Here is a 10917-nt window from a genome sequence, read left to right as displayed (position 1 = left end):
GTGTGTGTGTGTGTGTGTGTGTGTGTGTGTGTGTGTGTGTTTGAGAGAGAGAGAGAAAGTTCTCATTATCTCTGCAAGTCACCTCATAAGAATTCAAAAGCTGTCATGTCATCTTTGTGTGACTTTGTGTCAGAGCCGGAGTGGCTAATCGGGAGATTCGGGAGGATTCCCGATGGGCCGGCTCATGTCAGTCTCTAGTTTGGGCCGATTGGGAGGGAAAAATAATTTTGGGCCGGATTTGGGCATGAAACTCGCGGGCTGAAAAAGTGTCCCACTCCGGCCCTGCTTTGTGTCATGTGTCTAAAGAGTTTCCTTACAATTCAAATTCAACAGAGTCTCAACGAACCTTGTTTGTATCAGTTCTTGAATATTTTCTGTTTGTTTGCTGATTTGCACCATATTTATCTTGAATACATTACTGGGTCGCATCTAGATTCGGTGTTGATCTTAAAGCTCCCCAAAACCTGCATGCAGTAGATTTTTCCCTCTGCTCGCCACACGTGACACACTTTGGACCACAGCTGGCGAGTTTCGTCTCGGTTCGCCCTCAGACTCCTCCGAGAAGAACCCGATCTTCTCCTCGTATCGTCCAGATTCGGGTCGCATCCAGAGCGGCGCTCCTGCAACACCTTTAAAATGATGGGCACGTCTCCTTTAAGAAGGACGAGGACGTCTGTAAAAGAGAGCCGCTCGGTTCTGCCGCCCCCCTGAATCTGGTGAAAGCATCTCCGGACAGTGGCGCGTACAGGAGCGACATGGACATCGTTTAGATGTCGTTGATGCGGTCCCGGAACCGATTAACGGACACCGCCGATGGCCTTGGAATAAATATGGTTTGCTGACAAAGGCGAAAACTGGACCGTGGTGCACCCGTTACCACCAACGGCGTCATGCACTGAGTCGAACCTGAGGTGAGCCCAGTTGGTCCAGTTCTACAGGACACGTTCGCTAGTTTTTTAGTTCTGGACCTCATTGAGAGAAACGAAAACGCCGCTTCCTGTAAATTTCATTAGAAAATGAGCGCCGGGGTTTCGGTGCTGTTGGTGCCTAGGTCGGGCTGTCCGGCAGCGGGTCGGGAGATACAGGCTCGGTGTTTTTGACACCAGAACCTGCTCCGCTCAGCCGAACCCTCGATCTAAAGCGCACCCACACACACACACACACACACACACGTTTCTTCCGCTCAGGTGTTCCGTCCGTGCAGAACCGGGTCCGTGGAGGCTGGGGGTCGCTGTGAAGGGGCTTTTCTGCTAATCTCGTTAGGGAGGGAATATTAATGCTGTTCTTGGGGTGATGGGGAGGGGTGTCGGGGGGGGGGGGAATAGTCTCCATAGCCCGGGGTATTTGCGCAAAACCATGAAACAAGGCTTTGTCGACCATGGATGATGATATGAACATGAACACGATGATTATATGAATATGGACCTGATCCACACACGCCTGATCACCACCTCCTGGTTCTGACACTGGCTCCATTCATGAAAACAGCGGGGCATCCATTGAAGGCCTTACTTGTTGGAGATGGTGGCGCCATCGGCTATGGAGACTGTATATCAATAATATCATTTTATTCCAAGCATGCATTATCATACTGATATTTCAGTGCCGTTAACGCGACTCCTTGAACGGAACAAGATGTTGTAACGTGTAAACCACGCTGTGGTGTAATTGCATTGAATATTTCCAGACGAGAGGCAACCGCATCCTTTTAATAAGCAACTTGCATTCGTTTTTCATGGCATTTTTATGAATGTAGAGGTTGGCGAGCAGGAAGTCGTCCGGGATCACGACGCACGTCTCCCACGCGCTTTCTGTTCGTCACGCGCCGCTCTCGGGAGTCAGACAGGTTGTGCGCGTGCACCTCGCACCTGCAGCTCGCGCCGTGTGTCGCGTGCGTGCCTAGTTAATTCATACGCTATATGACCATGACCTGATTTAGTTCCGCTATAGTAGTTGTCTCTAACTTAACAATAATTAAACTGACAAAATTATCAGGCACGCTGAAGATTTTCGGAAGACTTTCAACGTTTATGTCTTCGTCTCTTTGGTGATGATGGCAGCGCGCGGCTCGCTGCGTCACTGGCCTCCACCTTTCTGGAGCGACTGTGTTGATCTCGAGATGGACACGGAAGGTGCACAAATGGGTGGGGCTGTAAGATCTGACTTCTGTGACGCGATTGGCGAGAAAATCAGTTTCCTTCAATCTGATTGGATAGATTTGTACCATTGTCTCATGTTTCAGTGAAAGTGTGTGTGTGTGTGTGTGTGTGTGTGTGTGTGTGTGTGTGTGTGTGTGAGAGAGAGAGAGAGAGAGAGAGAGAGAGAGAGACAGACAGACAGACAGACAGACAGAGATTGGTTTGTTTTGGTCTTGCCCGTATGATTAGAATCACAGTTTGAACATGTGCTCAGGTTTTGTTCTTGCTGGTGGTATGTTCTGGTGCAGTATGGGTGTGTGTGTGTGTGTGTGAGAGAGATTCTTGCTGTGTGCAGGCTATGTGGCAGACCTGTGTGTGGTTGTGTGTGTTTGTGATTGTTGTTGTGTACAAGTTACGTGACAGAGTTATGTGTGTGTGTGTGTGTGTGTGTGTGTGTTATGTGGCAGAGTTGTGTTCACCCGAATGGCTTCTCAGCTAATCTTAGAAAGTGCATGTGCACCCAGCATCCCTAGGGTGGTTGCCATGCCATCACTGGTTTCCTCTATGTAGCTGTGCACACACACATCTTTCCACTGGTGGTGGTGTTCTACATACACACACACACACACACACACACACACACACACACACACACACACACACACACACACACCCCTTCCCAGTGGTGGTTCTTCTTATTTTCACTGCATTTCATGGCCACTAACAGGTGAAACGTAACACACACAAATGCACACAGGCTGAATGTGAGTTTCAAAGGCAACAGTAAATAAATAAAGGTGGATCACAGTGCTTGTGCAAAGTGTCTGTGATTGGACAGTTAGACGGTAGCTGTTTGTATCATGTGGGTGTGCGTGAATTTGTCCAACAGTGTTTATCTGGATCCAGCACTGTAACCAGGAGCTGTCCTCTGTGAGTTGAGACGACATGGGAGATTGAGTTCTGCGGTTGTAATCACAGGAAAACAGTCACACACACACACACACACACACACACACACACACACACACACACACACATGAAAACACTCCTGCAGGCGGTAAGAGTTCTCCCACTCAAGGACAAGGCAGCTCATAGAACTGTATTCAGCAGACAAACAGACTGCTGGATATCCCTTATGATAACATCCAGGCCCGTGTCCATGGACACCGTCCTCCTGGAGGAGGCCACTACTGATCTCAGATCAGCCACAGCACTGTGGAGGTTGCAAGGTTCCCTGTGATAGTATGTCACTGTTCTGGTATCAGGTCAGTAAAGATGGCGGTGCTGTACTCTGGAATCCTCATTAAAAACCCCTGTGTGTCTTTTTCCGTTCTTTCATCTACATGACCCAAAGAGGTCCGTTTACATACACACAGTCATATACACACACATACACACACTCATATACACAGATTGTTTTAGCAGCTGGGATGAAGAGCAAAACATGATATTCTCTCTCTCTCTCTCTCTCTTCCCTCTTCCCTCTCCCATCCTTTCTCTCTCTCTCTCTCTCTCGCTCTCTCTCTATCTGTCTCTCTCTCTATCTGTCAGTGACTCTTTGTCTTCCCTCTCCCATCATTTCTCTCTCTCTCTCTCTCTATCTCCATCCCTGTTCCCTTCTTCCTGTCCTCTTACTGATTGTTATACCTCTAGGTTCGTACAGTCACCATCTCTGTTGGCTCAGCACTGTTGGGAGAGTGAAGGATGTTTCTCACCCTTCCTGCTGTGAGCTGTGTTCTGTGGTGAAGTTTGCCCAAGGAACACTGGTGCTGCAGATATACACAAATACACAAACACAGAAACATTCACAACCAACAGCCTGATGTGCCATTTTGTTCCCAATGCACAGAGGTAACAGTGTTTTGCTCAGACCATCCTGACAGTCCAGTAACACTAATACATGAATTACCCAACACACACATAGAGCACCAGCGTCTGAGACTCGCCCTGTCAAGGATTACTGCACACACACATCATTTGTATAGTTTTGCAATACACACACACACACACTGGCCACTTTATTAGGTACACCTGTCCAACTACTCAGTAACACAAATGTCATATCAGCCAATCACATGGCAGCAATTCAGTGCATTTAGGCATGTACACATGGCCAAGACGATCTGCTGCAGTTCAAACCGAGCATCAGAATGGGGAAGAAAGGTGCTTTAAGTGACTTTGAACATGACATGGTTGTTGGTGCCAGACGGTCTGGTCTGAGTATTTTAGAAACTGTTGATCTACTGGGATTTTCACGCGCAACTATCTCTAGGGTTTCCAGAGAATGGTCAGAAAAAGAGAAAATATCCAGTGAATGCCAGTTCTGTGGGTGCAAATGCCTTGTTGATGCCAGAGGTCAGAGGAGAATGGCCAGACTGGTTCGAGCAGATAGAACGGCAACAGTAACTCAAATAACCAGTCGTTACAAACGAGGCATGCAGAAGAGCATCTCTGAACACACAACACGTCGAACCTTGAGGCTGATGGGCTACAGCAGCAGAAGACCACACCGGGTGCCACTCCTGTCCGCTAAGAACAGGAAACTGAGGCTACAATTCTCACAGGCTCACCAAAATTGGACAATAGAAGATTGGAAAAGCGTTGCCTGATGAGTCTCGATTTCTGCTGTGACATTCGGATGGTGGGGTCAGAATTTGGTGTCAACAACATGAAATCATGGATCCATCCTGCCTTGTATCAACGGTTCAGAGTGGTGGTGCAATGGTGTGGGGGATATTTTCCTGGCACACTCGGGGGTGTGTTCTGTCATGCTCCTCCAGATTCGAGGGTGTGTCTCATCACGCTCCTCCCCCTTCAGGCGTGTGTCCCACCTTGACCTCGAAGCCTCCAGCTTGTACTTGGTGCAGATGATGCCGCCGGGTTCAGATCCAATAACCAGTTGGCTACGGAGTCGTGCAACGTGTCCCTACGTAGTCGTTTAATTGCGGAGGAGCTGACCAGGCTTCACTGAGACTTCCTCTGGATGTGTTCGCTCTTCGTATGTCGGGCACTTCCCAGACGTCTGCTGGCGTAAAGAAGAAGTATACGAAACCACACATGACGGAACTGTTAGCCCCACGCTACACCACTGCTGCTGGTCATGTGCTGCATCGTGGTTCACCAGTTACTTTGCATCCGTTTTTAGAGCTTGAAACATATGAGTCACCTCAGTGGACTGCAAGCCAGGCAGAACATTCAGAAGCTCTGATGAGGAGTGTGATGAAGAGTAGAGAAGGTGCGGACTTTATCTGCAACAATCTGAGCCCCAGAAAGACAAGAAAGAAAAAATGAATGAATGAGTACAAAAGATAAAACTGAAAGCAATATACCCACCACACACACACACACACACACACACACACATTCACACTATGTATGTACAAATTTTCCCCATATTCACAAGTGGTTCCACTTTTCAAATATTGCTGAAACAGCAACAGCATCCTGATGTCTTGTGACACATGTGGTCTGGTGCGTTGAGCCTGAGTTTGTACACGGGATTGTACATGGCGCTGTAAGACGGCACTGTAAGACGGCACTGTAAGACGCCATATGTAAGGCGCCGCTGTAAGACGGCACTGTAAGACGCCATATGTAAGACGCCGCTGTAAGGCGCCGCTGTAAGACGCAGCTGTAAGGCGCCGCTGTAAGACGCAGCTGTAAGACGCAGCTGTAAGACGCAGCTGTAAGACGCAGCTGTAAGACGCCGCTGTAAGACGCCGCTGTAAGGCGCCGCTGTAAGATGCCATTTGTAAGGCGCCGCTGTAAGACGGCACTGTAAGACGCCATATGTAAGACGCCGCTGTAAGGCGCCGCTGTAAGACGCAGCTGTAAGGCGCCGCTGTAAGACGCCGCTGTAAGGCGCCGCTGTAAGACGCCATATGTAAGGCGCCCCTGTAAGGCGCCGCTGTAAGACGCCATATGTAAGGCGCCGCTGTAAGACGGCACTGTAAGACGCCATATGTAAGACGCCGCTGTAAGGCGCCGCTGTAAGACGCAGCTGTAAGGCGCCGCTGTAAGACGCAGCTGTAAGACGCAGCTGTAAGACGCCGCTGTAAGGCGCCGCTGTAAGGCGCCGCTGTAAGGCGCCGCTGTAAGACGCCATATGTAAGGCGCCGCTGTAAGGCGCCGCTGTAAGACGCCATTTGTAAGGCGCCGCTGTAAGACGGCACTGTAAGACGCCATATGTAAGACGCCGCTGTAAGGCGCCGCTGTAAGACGCAGCTGTAAGGCGCCGCTGTAAGACGCAGCTGTAAGACGCAGCTGTAAGGCGCCGCTGTAAGGCGCCGCTGTAAGGCGCCGCTGTAAGACGCCATATGTAAGGCGCCGCTGTAAGGCGCCGCTGTAAGACGCCATATGTAAGACGCCATATGTAAGGCGCCGCTGTAAGACGCCATATGTAAGACGCCATATGTAAGGCGCCGCTGTAAGGCGCCGCTGTAAGACGCCGCTGTAAGGTGCCGCTGTAAGACGCCATATGTAAGGCGCCGCTGTAAGACGCCATATGTAAGGCGCCGTTGTAAGACGCCGCTGTAAGACGCCATATGTAAGACGCCGTTCTGTCACGTTTCAGCCTATTAATGTTTCTTCTGATGTCATTAAATAGTTTTTTATCATTCTTGGAGATTTGAAGGCCTAATTCCTGGAAACTACTAACTTCTTCATTATCTTTCCGCAGATAATCTTGAATAAGTGGTGTGCTGAGCGATATTCCCAACTTATTCAGTGCAGTATTCTGTCGCCACCGCCTCAGATTAGCGGACCGAACCCCAGCTGGATCTGGGAGAGCCTGAGCAATAAAACCGATGCTGTGGAAGTGGACACATTCCACCGTGTCCCGTCACCTTTAGTCCTGGTGGCTTTTGAAGTGTGCTCCTCTAGTGCTCCTCTGGTCAGTGGTGAAGGTGGCCAGAGTAAAACACACTGCTGGACTCTCGTTTGTTCTGCGTCTCTGTCCTGTAAACCCCACCCATCCATCGGATCCAGAGAGAAGACTGGGACAGGGACATGCGTCTCCGTATCTGCAAGGCACCTTTCAGAACTGGGGTTGGTCACTCTCTGAGGTCACTCTTAGACATCACTCTTAGAGGTCACTCTTAGACGTCACTCTTAGAGGTCACTCTTAGAGGTCACTCTTAGAGGTCACTCTCTGAGGTCACTCTCTGAGGTCACTCTCTGAGGTCACTCGTAGAGGTCACTCTTAGACGTTACTCTCTGAGGTCACGGTTGAGCGCTTATTATTATTATTATAATTTCTTAGTTTTCCTTGTCGAGTGATTTCTGCGTTTTCTGCAGCCCTTGGGCTGTAGGGGTCGTCAGCTGCAGACGGTGCACTAGAGTTTCACACTTAGACCCTTGTGGCAGCGTGAGCAGTCACACGATTTGTTTTTAAGCTTCTTGAAAATTCCAGGAAGGGAAGTTCAGATGGGGTGGGGGCAGGGTATTTATTTCCTGTCCTTGAAGTCCCGGCTATATCCTGCTAAAGCTTCATTGTAGTTTTGCCAAGTCCTGCTGGTTTAAATTGTCCTCCACCAGTTAACTTAAACCAGAAGCTCAGTTGTTAATATTGTACAAGTATCTCTCCCATGTAAGTGTTCTCATCCATGTAGCCCTCACATCCTCGGGCCCCTTGGGGAAGCGTTATGGTTCTTAGTGGGAGCTCTGTGGAATGACATAGGGCTCTCACACTCACTAATGTTTAATGTCTGGCTATTAGCATTGGAAGAGTATCCCAGAATTCCCTCTGGTTGACAGAAGGATAATGAGTCACAAGTGCTTTCACACCACAGGATCTCTGCACCTCTCTCTAGGTCTCACACACACACACACACACACACACACACACACACACACACACACACACACACACATTTATACTTGTCCATAAGGAATAACTGACACTTGTTAATATTAATAGGCAGGGAGTCTCATAGAGAATGTGCTAAAGTTCAGTTTATACACACATACATTCTCTCACACACACTCCATGTTTCACTCCATGTTTCACTCCATGTTTTCTAGGTCCACAACACAGGATAAAGGCATGGGGTCATGAGCATACTCACGTGTGTGTGTGTGTGTGTGTGTGTGTGTGTGTGTGTGTGTGTGTGTGTGTGTGTGTGTGTGTGTAATGGAAGTTTCAAAGTTGAGTTGCATATCAATTTTTTCTTTTTCTCTTCTCTCTCCCTCTTTCACTATCTCCCCTCTCTTATCTCACCTTCATCTCTTAACTTCTCCATCTTTTTCATTCTCCTTCCATTCTTCTGTGTGCCTCCATCCGTTCCTCCCTTAATAGTAACAACCTGTGATGGTGACAGGCTGTGATGACAGTAGGATTTGATGGAAGCAGGTTGCAATGGTGATCATTGCATGTTTTACGATGTTGGCAGGTTGTGATACCTCTACTGAGACCGTAGTTGCTCCATGAGAAACACACCTCTGTTGAGACTGCCTACTGTAGTCGCTCCATGAGAAACATGACTCCTCTACTGAGACTATCTACCATACTTGCTCCATGAGAAACACACCTCTACTGAGACGGTCTGCAGTAGTTGCTCCATGAGAAACATGATGCCTTTACTGAGTCTGTCTACTGTAGTCTCTCCATGAGAAAGATACCTCTACTGAGACGGTCTGCTGTATTCTTTCATGAGAAACATGATGTGTTTACTGAGACTGTGAACTGTAGTCACTCCATGAGAAACACGACACCTCTACTGAGACCATGTTAAACATGCCTCAACTCGGTTATGGTTTTGATTAGTTATACCTGTGACTATCATCTGACTGACTCTTTGACTTTCCCGAACTATGACCTCTCCGTTGACCTTGTTTATAATGGGCACATCTAATAGATGGTGTAACTGTTTGCTGTGGTAACTGCATATCTACATGTGAAGACTCGTGCCCCAACTTTTCACACACCCCTTATTGCAAATTCCGAAAAAAGACAGAAGCTCTCGGGGTAAAAATAGCAAAAGAGGAAGTAAGAAATCAAGTGTAGCAAAGGACAGATTTAGCCTGGAGTGATCTCAGGGGCCCCAGGGTCTGAGATTTAGCCTGGAGTGATCTCAGGGGCCCCAGGGTCTGAGATTTAGCCTGGAGTGATCTCAGGGGCTCCAGGGTCTGTGATGAAGAGCGTTCTGCCTGATTTTATAATGTAGAAATGGTCCATGCAGGTTGACTGGCACTCGTGTGTCATGGAGAGTAGTTATAAGCTGACTCATCGTTTGTGTTGCTGTTTTCTCAAAGCCGGGCAAGCGTTCTCAAACCCCCCAGTGCCCATCCCAGATCGTCAAGCTGAAACCACACAGTACAACCACACGCATGATTAAAAAGCTCGTTAGCGTTGATGCAAAAAATGCAAAATTGCGATGTAATATTTAACCCTCCCTTTGGTGCTAATATGACTGTTTGCTTCACCTCCCCTGAAGTTTGACAGTAAATATTTGAGTGTTATGCCAGTATTTGAATTTGAATTCTTGTGCGATCGGCCCTCAGGATGTCTTGACGAGATCTGGAGTTATGTGAGAAGTGTTTGAGAGTCAGTGGCTCTGTGGGAAAGGAGGGAGAGAGGGAGAGAAAGAGAGGGAGAGAGGGAAGCAAAGGGAGTAAAGGAGAGAGAGAGGTGTCACAGACCTGCCTAGCTTGCTCGTTGCCATGACTGCGCTGCTGTCACTCATAGACGTCAGGCGAGCTTGTGTTGGTATTTGCTCACGAACAGCAGATTCCGGAGCCTCTCCGAGTCAGAGGAGCACGCCAGAGAGCATCATGGAAGTCAGACACAGCTGCTCTGGATTCTGGATCATTTCTATCACTTTATAAAAGGAGAGCCTTGAGGCCTTCCTTTCTTCTCTCTCTCTCTTTTGTGCACTCTGTGTGTGTGTGTGTGTGTGTGTGTGTGTGAACCCTCGGTTATGTGGCTACATCTCACTCCCTGGTACTTTCTTCATACCCTTTTGTACCCTTCAGTCATTCATATACAAATATACAAGTCCCCAAACACACACACACACACACACACACACACACACACACACACACACACAGTTAAAGTCGGCCAGTGTCCTTCCTCTCATGGTCCCAGGCTCGCATGTCCATCGGGACACGCCGGAGCTGTCTTGTTCTTTTCAAACTCTCTTTCTTTCTCATTTGTCTGTTGCCTGTGAGAGACTTACAGTGAAAGCTGACCAATGGTGTGCCTCCTCCCTCTCAAGCCCCACCCCCTCACTCATCAACCCATCCTTACACAAACTCATCTTCTCCTTCTTCCTCTCTCTCCCCACGCCGTGCGTGCGCCCGGATGTCGGACCGGCGGGTTCTGCGCGTGACGTTCAGCGCTCTGGCGGGACGTTGCCATGGCCCAGGGATGAACTGTGACGGGGCGTCCAGCAGCCCGGAGCTGTCGTCCTGCCCCCTCCCTGACTGGAGGGAGTTCTGCGAGCTTCACGCTCGTGCCTCCGCCGCGGACTTCGCTCACAAGTTCCGTCGTTTCGTCAGCGAGAACCCGTGCTACGACTCGCCCGGCGCCGATGCTAGCTTCTCGCAGCACTTCACCCACCACTTCCTGGACTGCTTCACCGCCGCCCTCAGCCAAGCCCGGGAGGCGGGGTCTCCCGGGGCCGCCTCCTCCTCCTCCTCCGCCCCCAAATACAGCATCGTGCCCTTCGTGGGAATCCAGAGTTGCCCTCTGCCCTACGGCCATGAGCTGTGTCACCGTCGCAAGGAAACCGGCGCCTCCAGCGAATCGCTGGACAGCATGGACAGCGGAGGGGGCGGA

At 49.4% G+C, this 10917-nt stretch overlaps 1 protein-coding gene across 2 annotated transcripts in view; it reads left to right on the top strand.

The window, feature by feature from the left end:
* Positions 1–573: 573 nt before the first annotated feature.
* sh2b2 (SH2B adaptor protein 2) overlaps positions 574–10917 on the top strand; it is an 18668-nt gene continuing 8324 nt past the window's right edge. Inside the window, exons 1-2 of one of the 2 annotated variants that reach the window (XM_076981439.1) lie at positions 574–911; positions 10476–10917. The exon at positions 10476–10917 is cut by the window's right edge and continues 471 nt beyond it. In XM_076981439.1, coding sequence (XP_076837554.1) covers positions 10507–10917 — 411 coding nt within the window. In that variant the 5' untranslated portion in view covers positions 574–911; positions 10476–10506. Of the gene's footprint in view, positions 912–6492 lie in introns of those variants that run through there. The other variant, XM_076981438.1, reaches the window with a different exon arrangement.

Source organism: Brachyhypopomus gauderio, chromosome 19 (assembly GCF_052324685.1).
Source record: "Brachyhypopomus gauderio isolate BG-103 chromosome 19, BGAUD_0.2, whole genome shotgun sequence".
NCBI lineage: Eukaryota > Metazoa > Chordata > Actinopteri > Gymnotiformes > Hypopomidae > Brachyhypopomus > Brachyhypopomus gauderio.
Note: the sequence above shows the minus strand (reverse complement) of the source record. Positions and strands in the feature narration are given on the sequence as shown.